This window comes from Phoca vitulina, unplaced genomic scaffold, assembly GCF_004348235.1.
Source record: "Phoca vitulina isolate PV1807 unplaced genomic scaffold, GSC_HSeal_1.0 scaffold63, whole genome shotgun sequence".
Lineage (NCBI taxonomy): Eukaryota > Metazoa > Chordata > Mammalia > Carnivora > Phocidae > Phoca > Phoca vitulina.
The window spans coordinates 3,748,539-3,762,569 of record NW_022589766.1 but is presented as its reverse complement, the minus strand read 5'-3'; the positions used below and the strand labels follow the sequence as shown (position 1 = coordinate 3,762,569).

General features: G+C 49.5%; 1 protein-coding gene across 3 annotated transcripts in view; it reads right to left on the bottom strand.

The window, feature by feature from the left end:
* The window catches only part of EFR3B (EFR3 homolog B), an 87,844-nt gene that overhangs the window by 26,356 nt on the left and 47,457 nt on the right, over positions 1-14,031 (bottom strand). For all 3 annotated transcript variants that reach the window (XM_032391471.1, XM_032391472.1, XM_032391470.1), the window contains exon 5: positions 2,054-2,175. In XM_032391471.1, the coding sequence (XP_032247362.1) occupies positions 2,054-2,175 (122 nt within the window). The remainder of the gene's footprint in view (positions 1-2,053; positions 2,176-14,031) is intronic.

Here is a 14,031-nt window from a genome sequence, read left to right as displayed (position 1 = left end):
GTCCGTGTGTGATTGTGTGTGTGGCGGCACAAGGGCTGTCCCCTCTGCTGCCCCTCCGAAAGCTCCGCGCTGCCTGAGTGACCAGCCCGTTACGGCCACACCTCGCTCCAGTCCTGCACCTTCCTCAGCACCTGCTCCCGGACACGCCCCAACTGCTCCAGCCCCTCCTGTCTCTTTATAGCCCATCTGCAGTCAGGTGGCTACGGCAGGGCCAATGCTGGGGAGAGCACGAGGGCTCCTTCCTCCAGGGGCCCCCACTGCGCATCGGAGGCCCCGGGGTGGCACCCTTCCAGAGTCCATGACTATTTTAAGAGACGGGGGCCTGGGGAGGCTTGGATACTGCCAACCGCTCACAGGGTGACCTGCCCTGGAGACGTTCCACGGGCTCACAGCTTTGGGAACCGGCTCCCTGTGGCACGGAGGGTTTCACTTCCAGTTCCTCCAACCCAGACCATCAGCTGTGGCGACAAGCGGTTGATCCGGACATGCAGGGCTCCCTGACCCCGCTGTTGCACAAAATGTGGCAGCTGATGTACTGGGGTGATGAAGGCCAAAGCCAGGGGCTGAGTTCTGGAACAAACCGCTGGAGAGGTGGGCTGCTGTGGGCATGCTGGCCGCGTGTCAAGCCTCCTCGCTCCGACTCCTCCTGCCCTCTCCCCTCTCTTCCCTTCTTTCTTTGTCTCCTTTGAACATATTCTCCGGTTTCACATAGCCTCCCCGAGTTGATAACACATGCTTTGTGGGCAGAGACCCATTCCTAATCGTTTTGCGCTGAATCGTTCCATGACAAGACTCAGTGCAAAACACCGATTCACCGCTTCCTGGCCTGCGCACCACTCCATCGGTCTGATGCTGCGTCCCGCCTTATCTTCTCTTGGCATACATTCACGTAAATGTCTTTGGGATTTTATTTGAGAAGTTTTCTTTCTATGTTGATAAGTGTGTTTCTGTGAGTTTAAGAACTTGATAAGTTTGAGTCTGTGAATGTAAAAGCGTATTCTGTAATTCAAGACGTTTATCTGCAAGCATTCACTCTTGGCACCTGGCTGGCTCTGTCGGTAGAACGTTTGACCCTTAATCTCGGGGTTGTGAGTTTGAGCCCCACATTAGGCATAGAGATTACTTAAAAGAAATAAAATCTTAAAAAAAAAAAAAAGCATTCATTCATTCACTCATTCATTCACTCCACAACTGTTTATTGAGCGACTACTGGTCCCCAGGCGGTGCGGCAGGACCTGAGATGCAGCAATGAACAAAACGATGCCTCCTGGCCTCCCAGAGTTTACATTCTGCTGGGGGGACAGGCAATGAGTAAGAAACTATAAGCGTGTTTTGGAACGTGTCTGAAGGGGATTGTGCTATGGGGGGAAAACGGAGCAGGGCAAGGGAGAAGAGAAGTGGGTGTGTGGGATGTTTAAGAGAAGGTGGTGTTGACCAGCAGTTATTTGAGCAAGGGCTTGCAGGGGGAGAGCAAGTGAGCTAGACAGATCTATGGAGGAAGCATTCCAGGCACAGGAACAGATGGTGCAAAGGTCCTGTGGCAGGAATGTCCTTGGTGTGGGGAGGCCTGTGTGGCTGGAGGGGAATGAGTTGCGGGGAGTGTGGAGGAGACAAAGTCAGGATGCCAGCAGAGATCAGCCAGTGTGAAGCCTTGGGCTTTTTATCGGCAGGTAAATATTGTGATGGATAGTCGTGAGTGGGTGTGTTTCTGGGGGTGTATAAATGCACATACTCCTGAACGAAAAAGCACAGGGGTGTGCATGTGTGTATATGTGTGCTGTCGCTGACTCTGAAATTTGGTTCCCAGGACCATTACCTTTCATCTGCTCCTATTTTGTGCCCCAGAAGATTTTCCTTTGAAAGCACATGCTGGGAGCCCAGCTCTGCCCACTTGCCCACCTGTGTCCTGCCAGGTGTTCTTTCCTCCCCAGCAACGTCAGAGCAGAGGTAAACGCTGATGAGGTCAGACCGTGCACTCTGGGTTGGGAACTCAGTAAGACCCGTCGACACTTTTGCCATTAGCCGAGTGGGCCCCCCGGCCTCCCTTACTCACTTGGTCTTGATTTCCATGTCATCGTGGCTGGAGTGGCACATTTCACTGAAGCGGGACACAAAGAAGTCGTAGCTCCGGTGATAGGATGGGGTGTCCTCTTCGATGTTGGCAAACTTCACAAACTGCCCGGGAGGAGGGAGAGAAGTACAGGTGAGAGGTGACCCACTGTGCTCTTCACCTTCGGGCTCAGGGCTCTGGGACTTGCCATCCTGAGGCCCCCTGCCCTAGTAAAGCCACGGGACATACACATCTGGGAGCCATGCATTCCAGGACATGGCTCTGCTCCCCACAGCACACCCAGTCTCCACGCTTCTATGGGTTCCAAATCCTGCTCGTCCTTCCCATCTACACTACACAACTGGACCCCATGGCCCTTTTCAGCCCTTCCCCGCTGAGGTGAGCAGAGGATGGAACAGGTGAAGACAGGGGACTCTCTTAAGCTCCTGCCCCTTTCCATGCCCAGAGCTGCACCAAACACACAGAGGCGGGAGGCAGTTAGAGATCCACTGAAACAGCCAAAGTCAACATCAAACCGTATCTCAACACTTTAGAATGAATTCTGGGAAACAGGAACAAATCTGAAATTTGATTTAAAAATGTAATTCCAGGGGCGCCTGGGTGGCTCAGTTCGTTAAGCGACTGCCTTCGGCTCAGGTCATGATCCTGGAGTCTCGGGATCGAGTCCCGCATCGGGCTCCCTGCCCAGCAGGGAGTCTGCTTCTCCCTCTGACCCTCCCCCCTCTCATGCTCTCTCTCTCTCTCATTCTCTCTCTGAAATAAATAAAATCCTAAAAAAAAAAAGTTTAAAAATGTTAATTCCATTTTATTGTTTAAAATTATTCATTAATTTATTTTTAAAGATTTTATTTGTTTATTTATTTGAGAGAGAGAGAGAGCAGGAGCGGGGGTGGGGAGGGACAGAGGGAGAAGGAGAAGCAGACTCCCCACTTAGCGGGAGCCTGACACTGGGTTCGATCCCAGGACCCTTAGATCATGACCTGAGCCGAAGGCAGACGCTTAACCAGCTTAACCGACTGAGCCACCCAGGCGCCCCTATTGTTTAAAATTTGAGCACATTTTTTAAAGTTTGCCGGTTCAGTCCTGTTAAGTCTGGCTCAGCATTATCAGCTGCTGGATTCCTTCTGCCACCAGGCTGCACATTTGCAATTCTAAATAGGGACTTAATTTCAGTGGAATCCCACAGAGAAGCAAGAATCACGGACTAAGTAGAGTTAAATTGCTAAAAATTAAGTATAATTCTTATAGGTTGTTTTGCTTGATGTTATAAATTTAGTACTGAAAACAACTCAAAAGATTACCCTTATAATAAAATCTATTCTCCATTATTCTGTCATGTAGTTATTTAATTTTTATAAACATTTGTTGGTTCTAAAAGGATATGCTATTATTTCTAAAATTATCTAATTAATGCATTCATAATATTCATTACCAATTGCCAATCTGTTTCTCTATTTAACTACTCAAAATCTGTTAACTTTTTCTGGATGACAGTTAGCAGCTTCCACCAACATCATTAATTATTCTTTCACTAATAGATATACATTTATTTTCTGCTGACTGATAGAATCTCTACGTACAAAGCAGATGAGGAGATCCTTCTTTCTAACATCTAAAATGTATAGATCTATTTGGAAGTGAATATTCTGATATTAGCAATAAATCCAAAGGACACTGCTTGCATTATTGATGGGGTTCTGCAGAAGAGGCGAAGCGGTAATCCGTGTGATCATAAGATCATTGATTAGACATAAGTTCAGGAATTCTAGAAACAACAATAAAGTCAGCCTTCGGCTGTGTGAACTTCTTAAGCCCTGCAAAGGTTAGAACACAGAGGTAGGCTGATACGGAGGCTAAAGAGAAGTTTGGGCTCACTGCTGCTCTTACTGACTGACAGGATGATCCCGGGCTGCACTGCCCTCCCCACGGCTGAAGCCTGGGGTGTCAGGGTGTCCATCTACTCGAAGGGGACATGCCACAGATCTACCTCTCATTGGCAGTGTGACTTCTGAGTGGGACATTTAACTTCTCTTATGGTTTGGTTTTCCCACGTGTAAAATAAATACTGCAGTCATCATTCACTAAGAGTCTTAATTTTTTAAAAAAGATTAAAACAATTTATTCGAGAGAGACAGGGAGAGATCGCAAGCACGTGCGCACAAGAGCTGGGGGCAGGGGGAGTGGGAGAGGGAGAAGCAGGCTCCCCGCTGAGCAGGGAGCCCGATGTGGGACTCGATCTCAGGGTCCTGAGATCATGACCGAGCCGAAGGCAGACTGAGCCACCCAGGTGCCCCTTAATTTTTTTTATACTGTATGTACTTCACATATGATGAGGCAGCTTAAAATAAGACAATCTGAGTGTATGCAAGAGAATATGCATTTAAAATTATTAAAACAAGACTGAAAAAAAGAGACCATAATAAAGAGGGAGAAATAGTCGAAGATTTTGTCTCTAACATATACTAACTGTGTAGACTCAGAGGGATGTCAGGAGGATGAATATGCCCAGACCTCATGTTCACTGGTTTGGGAGTTTGGGGGTGGCAGTGAGGAATGTGTGGAAGCTCATACATGTCGGGTGCTACCCTAAGCATCTTACACACCTCATCTCTTCTTAGAAGGACTCTAAGAGAGAGAGAGATTATGGGACAACAGAGCCACAGGGCTCAGTAACTACACGGATTTGCACCACCAGCCCCAGACATGCTGAGTCACTCCTGGAGGAGGCCCAGGGGTTTACCCTGTAGGTACGGTCAGTCCCAGGAGACCTGACGGGAGGTCCCCATTCGAGAAACCCTGCCGGTCACTGACCGACAACCTGGCCTCCCATCTCTGCGCACCACCCCCCTCTCCGGACACGGATGCTTCTCTGAACCGATGCCTGATCTCTGTGCAATGTGACATCAAGTACCCCTGCACTTTCAGCCTTGACTTTCCTCTTCTTCTATACGCAGTGAAGCCATGAGCAGGCCCAACCGCCGGTCAGGGGCACGGCCTGAGCACTCGCTCACGCCCAGTGTTGTTAAGACTGGCCATTACCCGTGCTGTCCAGGTTGCTGAATATTTTGACTGGTACCCACGGCTGTAAGGTTAGAAATAAGATTACAATCAATTTTTAAAAACCAAAAATTCTGTGACTGACACTCTGGTAACACGGGATAGAAAACAGTCATGGGGATTCCTTTTCTACAACCAGGGGCGGCCTTTCTCTAGTTTCTTCTGAATCTGTGCCCACAGGGCCAGCCCCAGCTGTTAACTGCACTGGAAAATGCCCTCATTCTTCTCTTCTGTGACTGTCTGCGTCCTTGGATTTTTACTCTTCTGCACTCTTCCTCCCTGGAAATTTAGGTCTGAGTCTTCTCAGATTTTGCTTTTGACATGGGCATTCTTCCATTTAAGTAGACAGTGGTCCCCCCCGCACTGCCGGGGCCACAGTTGGATGGCCACCTCCTCACTCTGCCTCTCGTCCCCCGTGTGACCGTGGACAAGTTGTGAAACTTCCGAGCCACTGTCTCCTCATCGGTGAAGTAGGGACACTAGGACCTATGTCACAGGGCGGTCACCAGGATTAAACGCGGGGACGTATGCCGAGTGACTAGCACAGTGCCTGGCTAGCTCAGGAAACAGTGCTGCAGGGACCATGGTGACGGTGGCCAATTGTGGTCTGGTCCATCAGCCCCAGGACTAGGCAGCGTGACCCTTGACCTTTTCATGTCACCAACACAGGCCTGGCCAGGCAATCATAGAGGAGGAGCCCAGGTGGGCAGCGTGGACCGTGCAGGCAAGCCACCTCAAATGTGATGCCTGGGGGTGTGGAGAGAGGGAAACTAGTTTTCGCCAACCCCCCCCCCCCCCGGGGCAAACTGGTGGCTGAGGGTGGGAGTGAGGACCGCAGCAGAGGGCAGGGGGGTGGGGGGGATGGCCACGCCCCGCGAGGCACCATTCAGGGGCTGAGGTCATGTAGTGCAATAGGGAAGGACAGAGCACAGCACTGAGGGGCAAGCGGGTGGGACTATGGGATAGCCAGCAGCCATCCCTGCAAGACCAGGGACAGATTGGCCGAACATTCGCTTTCTTCTCTTTAAAATGCGCATATCGGGGCGCTTGGGCGGCTCAGTCGTTAAGCGGCTGCCTTCCACTCAGGTCATGATCCCAGGGTCCTGGGATCGAGCCCCACATCAGGCTCCCTGCTCGGCGAGAAGCCTGCTTCTCCCTCTCCCACTCCCACTGCTTGTGTTCCCTCTCTCACTGTCTCTCTCTCTCTCTCTCTCTGTCAAATAAATAAAATCTTAAATAAATAAATAAATAAATAAATAAATAAATAAATAAAATGCACACATCATCTCCTAGGAATGTGAGTAAATTAGAGATAATTAAGAAAAGCTCCCCAAGTTCCTGGAAAAACAGGAACTCTGTGTATCCAAGTTTTAATATTAGCAAGGTTCTTATTTCTAGGAGGCTTAAACTTTTTTTTAAGAGGTGGGGGAAGGGCAGAGGGAGAGAGAGAATCTTAAGCATGCTCTCCACCCAGTGCAGAGCCTGATGCGGGGCTCGATCCCACGACCAGGAGATCATGACCTGAGCCGAAATCAGGAGTTGGATGCTTAACTGACTGAGCCACCCAGGCATCCTGAGGCTTAAATTTTATGGGTCCTAAGGATTCAGCAGCGCACCGTCATCGAACGAGTGCTTGCTGGGGCAGCGTACAAATACATTCAAGACACCACTCAACAACCTGTGGTCTGTTCTTCGCATGTCCAAGACTCTGCTCATTGCACTTTGTCATCCCACCTGACCAGAAAAACACATTTCAAATATGGTTGTGGTGAAGCTTGTTTGCTTTGGTTTAACTCGTACCTTGTTCTTTTGGAAGTCAAAATATTCAAAAGGCGTGGGCCCTAGAAAAAGCTATTTATAGAAAGGAATTTGTATCAGGTGGAGCCACACCAGGCCCAGCCCATCTTTACTGCTGGACGTGGATGGGAGTGATACGCAAAAGCAGCGGCTAACACCTATATTCTAAGTCGTAACAACATTAAATATTTCTATGGCACCTGCAGTATTTCTGTGGCACCTCACACATCCTCTGAGTTCCCTGGGGCTGCATCACGCCCGCCTCTGCCTCTGTCTTCACACTGTTTTCTCCTCTGTGTCAAATCTCCTTCCTCTCTCTCTCTTATAAGACCCTTGTGACTGCACTTAAGGCCCACGGGGCTAATCCGGGATAACATCTCCATTTCATGATCCTTAGCTTACTCATATCTGCAGAGAACCTGTCCCCATACAAAGTGATGTTCACAGGTTCCAGGGATTGGCACATGGACATCTTTTGGGGGGGGGGGCATTTTTCAGCCTACCAAAACATGCGTTATCTGATGTAATTCTTGGCAAACCAGTGAGTTTTGCAGGATCTGTGTTGCTCCCATTGTGAAGATAAGGACACCGAGGCTCTAAGGGAGCACAGGTGAATTATTTCAGGTCAACCAGCTGTGATAGGTGGGCCTGAAACTTGGGAATTCTGATACTCTCATGCTCTTTGCCCTCTACCAGTGGTTTTTAAAAAAATTTTAACGTGCATTGGAATGACCTGGGGAGCTTGTGGAAAATGCAGACTTCTGAGCCACCCCAGGACTGGTGAACACAACTATCTGGGGAGTAGGGCCCAGGTATCTGCATTCTGAAGAGCCATCCCCTAGGCAACTTCCAGCCTGGAGGTTCTGGGGCAGTGGGTCTATAGACCCTATGTCCTTTGTCCCTTTACTGGCAAGCTGGACCAGTAGCTCTGGAAAGGTTCCCAGTCAGGCTGGGAAGGAGACCGCTTATGCAGGATGCTGGCAAAATGTTGGTAATGGAGGTCAGCAAGGCCGGATAGATGGCCATCTCCTTTGAAGACCACCTCCTTTGAACTAAAGTGGTTCGGGGTTAAACCAAGGGTTGGATAGGTGACTGGGCCTTGGCTCCATCTCTGGGGCCCCAAACGGCCTGGGAGGGGGGTGGGCCGCAGCTGCCAACCATTCCATTCCCATGTTCGCCAGGACTCTTGCTCTGTTAGGAGGTCTGGTGATGAGACTGCACTTGCTGCCCATCCTGAACCTCCCATACAGAGGGTATGTGCCCTGTTTATTACATTATGGGTCATGTAAAATAGTAACTTTTTGTTACCAGGGTATCTGAGCGTCCCTAGGAACCCTTGGTGTGATAGCTTGATAGAAGGAGCTTCCCTCCCTCGAGTCTGAAAGTATAACTGCTCAGACACGCCAGCCCCAATGGCCTGGTCAGGGAGTGTTGACCTGTGGAGTCCCCAAGGGACGCCTCCTAGAGAGCCCACCCCAAGCTGCTCCTGAGGCTTCTAGAGGCTGACAGGAACCTTTGGTAATCGTGGTTTGGAGGGTCGAACTGGGGTGCTTCATGGGGAACCTGGTCAAGGCCCCACACCCACTGAGGAAGTCCACCAAGACCTGGCAGACATGGGGTTGGAACACTAGGGTTTCATGTGAGGAAAGCCTCCATTCCTCTTATGAGAGACAGTAGAGGGCTACGGTTATAGAAGGGGTCTGGAGCCAGACTGCATTGCTGAGTCCCTCCGCCTCCACTTACAAAGCTTGTCTGCAGCAAGTTACTAAAGTTTCTTGTGCCTCAGTTACCCCATCTGTAAAATGGGGCTAATAAAGGCAGTTGTCTCAGCAGCTTGGTATGAATAGCCCATCCCAATTGACAGGTGCAGCCTCATTTCCCCTCCCAGAGCATTTTTGGCTTGCTATGAACACTCCCTGGATTCTCACTGGGTCCATTTACCTGTGTGGCTGGTCACTATCTTTTAAAATGCATGATACAGCAGGGACTTCCTGTCTGCTTTGCTCCCATTATTGCTAATTCATACCTTACAAATGGCTTTTGTTAAAATGCTACTTGCCTAGTGAATAAGATTGTGAAATAATAAAGCTGGGTTTATTTTTGGTTTTATTTTTTTAAGATATAGTAATGATGAGGAAGGTCTCCATAGCAACAAACTGAAGATTCTTTTTTTTTTTTTTAAGATTTATTTATTTGAGAGTGAGGGAGCGAGTGAGAGAGAGAGAGAGAGCATGAGCAGGGGGAGGAGGGGCAGAGGGAGAAGGAGAAGGAGACTCCCCTGCTGAGCAAGGAGCCCCACACGGGGCTTGATCACAACCGACCGGAGCTGAAGGCAGACACTCAACCGACTGAGCCCCCCAGGCGCCCCCAAATTGAAGATTCTGAACATGTGACACTTCAAAGGCCTCAGGCACTGCTAGGGCCACCCTTTCAAGATCAAAGTTTCAGCTCTTTATACACAACAAAGGGTGCCAGGCTTGCTGGGGCAGATCACCGACCCTCCTTGGCACGGGCAGGCGGGAGCCGCAGTGATGTGAATACTGAGGGTTCCTAAGGGCCTGAGTTAATAAAGGGAAAGCAATCTCCAAATATTGACATTGTAAAAACAGCTCTCCCCTGGTGTGGAAAATGGAAGCTGAGCTGGCTGGCCTCACTTCTGTGCCAGCTGAGTGTCTCCACGCAGAAGTTAACCTTTCTCTTCTGTACAGAGGAGCCTTCTGAGCCGCATGGCTTCCTGCCGTCAAGGACAGAACCGCGGGCTAAAATGCTGGGCACAGACAGAACCCAGCTCTCCCCTGGGCCTAGGACTGCAGCCTGCCTCGCTGTGTTCGCCTCCACCAGGACAAACGGGAGCAGCTTCTCAGCTTCACTGAGACAAATCCTGGCTGGGAAGCAGATCCTGTACATCGCATGGGTTTGGCTGTCACACCCCCTGCCCGGTCCTCCAGCTGCCTCTTGTTGATAACAGCTTCCGGGAGCGCTTTTCACGAAAGCCAGAGAACCAGTTCCACTGTGATGTGATCAGGTCCTGCCAACGCCAGCCGAGGCACGGTCATTCCCTAGACCTAGGACATCTTCTCCTGTCTACCCACATAATGCCGTCTCCTTTTCAAGATTCTTTGCAAAACCGACGCGTTTTTAAGGTCTCTTGGGAAAGCCTGGCCCTTGCTGCCCAAGAAGGTGATCCCTCCAGCCCCGAGCAGCCCCACGTGCTGGCCTGGTCAACACAGTCCCAGGGAAGTACGAGCTGCCTCTGTTCTAGAATCCCCGTGGTTTGCCCGTGCTGACCCCCACACTGTGACCTAAGCTGTGCACCATGCAGCTGACCTCATAACTCTGACTTGATCCACCTCCAAGGAGCCCACTTCTATCTAGCTCATGGGTTTCTAGCAGTGGTTTCTGCCCTGGTGTTGGATGGGGGAGCATTTCCAGCCTACAGATGACAGTCAAAACCGCAAGAGCTGATGAATTGTCCAGGGGGAGCATACAGAATGAGAAGATGAGGCATCAACCGTGGAGACCACAGACATTTCAGGGGCGCACAGAGGAAGAGAATCATTGCAGGAAACTGTTCATTTCCGATTGCTGCTGGAATAAATTACCACAATTTAGTGGCGTAAAGCAACACACATTTATTATCAGTGGTTCTGGAGATCAGAAGTCTAAAATGGGTCTGCAAGGCTGTGTGCATTCTGTAGGCTTCAGGGGAGCATTTCTTTGCCTTTTTAGTTTCCAGAAGCCACCTACATCCTTTGGCCCATGGCCCCCTTCCTCCACCTTCAGGCCAGCAGAGTAGCATTTCAAGTCTTTCTCTCTTTCCCTCTGCTTCCATCATCATTCACCTTCTGTCTGACTCTGACCCACCTGTCTCCCGCCTATAACCATCGGACCCACCTGGAGAATCCAGAAGAACCTCTCCATCCCAAGATCCTCAACCTGATCATATCTGCAAGTCCCTTTTGTCATTTCAGGTAGCGTTCCCGGGTTCCAGGGATTAGAACGTGGACATTCTTGGGGGACCATTACTCAGTCAACCACAGGAGCTAAGAAGGATGAACCAGGTGGGAAGAGCTGGGGTGACGAGGCCAGGGAAGTCAGGGGAGGCTGAAGAAGATGCAGTCAACAGGGAGAAGTGCTATCAAAGGTAAAATGTCAGCTGAAAGATGAGTGGGGAGTGGGTTACTCGCCTGGTTTCCATAGATTTCTACTGGCAAAGACAAAATGTACTTTTTTTTTTTTTTGAAGATATTATTTATTTATTTGACAGAGAGAGACACAGTGAGAACAGGATCACAAGCAGGGGGAGAGGAAGAGGGAGAAACAGGCTTCCCGTGGAGCGGGGAGCCCGATGCGGGGCTCGATCCCAGGACCCTGGGATCATGACCTGAGCCGAAGGCAGACGCTTAACGACTGAGCCACCCAGGCGCCCCCAAAATGTACTTTTAAAATGGAAAGAACTGGCTGACACCACCTTAACCTGGGATGGCATCCATAAAAAAGTGAGACCCCAGACATTTGTGTTCCTGTTATTATTCTGGTTTGCAGGAGTTCCAGGCAGCAGATCAAAAGAAGCAGTGCCGTAAGCAAGTAACCAGACAAACCCAGAATGTGCGGCCTTCCACAGAGCAACTAACCTGGTCTCTCCAAAAAGTCAGTGTCGTGAAAAGCAAAGCTGGGCAGGAGAGGGCTGGGGACAGGCAAAGAGCCACAGAAGACCACGTGAGTGCATCATCTTTACTGAATTCGGAGGATTTGACCGATAGCAATAAAAGACAATTTGGGGACTATTAGGGAAATTTGGATTTGCACTAACTGTTAAAAAAACATCACGGAATGATTGTTCATTTTGTCAGGTGAGCTAAAGGTATTTTGCAGTTATGTAGAATGTACTGTTTTTTCTTGTGAGTTTGTTTACTGACTTTGTTTATATTGACACTGGAAGAGACAGGAACTTGCATGTCGACTGAGGGAAGGAACCAGAGAAGGGGAAGGATAAAGAACCTGGAGGAGAGAGAGAATGGATGGAGGAAGGCCCCTGACCAGATGGGACTCTTCTGGGGAGGAAGGTGGACACGGGAAGTTGAGGGAACCCCACCTATTTCCTCAGGGACAGAAGAAGGCAAAGCTGCCTCTGACACCGAGGAAGCCAATATGGGAGGGAATTTGAGGAGAAAAAAGGAAGGTTTGTAGAGACCACGGAGAAGGTAAGTAAGGGCGGTGGCCAAAAATGTGGACTAAGGAGCCACCCTGAAAGCCCAAATAAAATTGTGCAGCATCTATCTGCAGAGTCCCCAACCCGCACGTCTTGTGGTTTTGGGAGGCACTTCCCTGAACCAGGCCATTCGGGAGGGCAGTGTGGCCAAGGGACAGGGAGGCAAGGGCAGGTGGAGGGCGATGGCTCGCACAGGGTCCAGGAGGGAGTCAAAGAAAGGGAGCACCCGTGGCAGCCGAACCTGGGAGAGAAAGGAGGGCATCCTGGAGGTGAGGTCTGGAGGGGACCGGTGGGAGGGCAAGACGGGAAGGACAGGACACAGACAAGTCCCAGCGGGAAATCTGTTTCCCTGGAGGGAGAGGGCTCTGGGCTCCTACATCGGTCCAGCGCCAGGAAGGAAGCAGCCCTTCCCTGCAGCACCACCGAGAGCCTGACCTAAGGCGGTGGTTCAGCGAAAACACAAGCACCTCTGCCATCGACCTTGGGCTGCTTAGAGCTGAAAGTGCGGTTTTATTTTTATTTTTATTTATTTGAGAAAGAGAGAGTGATGGAGAGAAAGCACAAGCAGGGGGAGGGGCAGAGGCAGAGGGAGAAGCAGACTCCCCACTGAGCAGGGAGTCCGACTAGGGGCTCTAGGGACTCAATCCCAGGACCCCGGGATCATGAACTGAGCCAAAGGCAGACGCTTAACCGACTAAGCCACCCAGGCGCTCCTGAAAGTGTGGTTTTAAAAAATTCAGGGAAAATTCACAAAACCTAAAGTTAACCCTCTTAAAGTGCACAATTCAGCGGCGTTTAATATGTTCACATTTTGCAGCGAAAGCACTTCATCATCCTCAAAGGAACCCCAGTACCCACTAAGCAGTCACCCCCTCTCCCCGCTTCCCCAGCCCTGGGCAACCACTACGCTGCTTCCTGCATCTGTGGATTTACAGAGACTGGACATCTCATCTAAATGGAATCACATGCTACGTGATCCTTTGGGTTGTTTCCATCTTTTGGCTGTGGCAGATATGTTTCCATGACCATTTGTGTCCAAGTATTTGTTTGAGTACCTGTTTTCAGTTCTTTGGGGGTATGTCACTAGGAAGAATTGCTGAGTCATCTGGTAATTCTATCTGTTTAACTTTGAGGAACCGCTTAACTGTTTTCCACAGTACCTACACCATTGTACTTTTCACTAGCAATGTATGAGGGTTTCAATTTCTACACATTCTTGCCAACACTTGTCATTTATACTTTTTTTTTTTTTTTTTTTTTATGGTCATCCTAGTGGCTGTGAGTTGGTATCTCACTGTGATTCGGGCTTGTATTTCCCTAATGATTAGTGATGTTGAGCATCTTTTATTTTTTATTTTTTTTAAAGATTTTATTTATTTATTTGACAGAGAGAGACACAGTGAGAGAAGGAACACAAGCAGGGGGAGTGGGAGAGGGAGAAGCAGGCCTCCTGCTGAGCAGGGAGCCTGATGTGGGGCTCGATCCCAGAACCCTGGGATCATGACCTGAGCCAAAGGCAGACGTTTAACGACTGAGCCACCCAGGCGCCCCTGTTGAGCATCTTTTCATATGCATCTTGGCCATCTGTGGATCTCCTTTGGAGAAATGTCTATTCAAATCCTGAACCATTTTTTAATTGGGTTGTCTTTCTGTTGTTGAGTTGTAAGAATTTCTCATACATTCTGCTTGTTGGACCCTTATCAGATATATGATTTGTAAATATCTTCTCCTGTTCTGTGGTTGCCTTTCACTTTTCTCTGTAGTGTCATTGGATGCGCAGAAGTTTTTAATTTGATGAAGTCCACTTGTCTATTTTTTCTTTTGTTGTTTCTGCCTTTGATGTTGTACCTAAGAATCCATTGCCAAATCCTAGATCATGAACACATAATCCTAT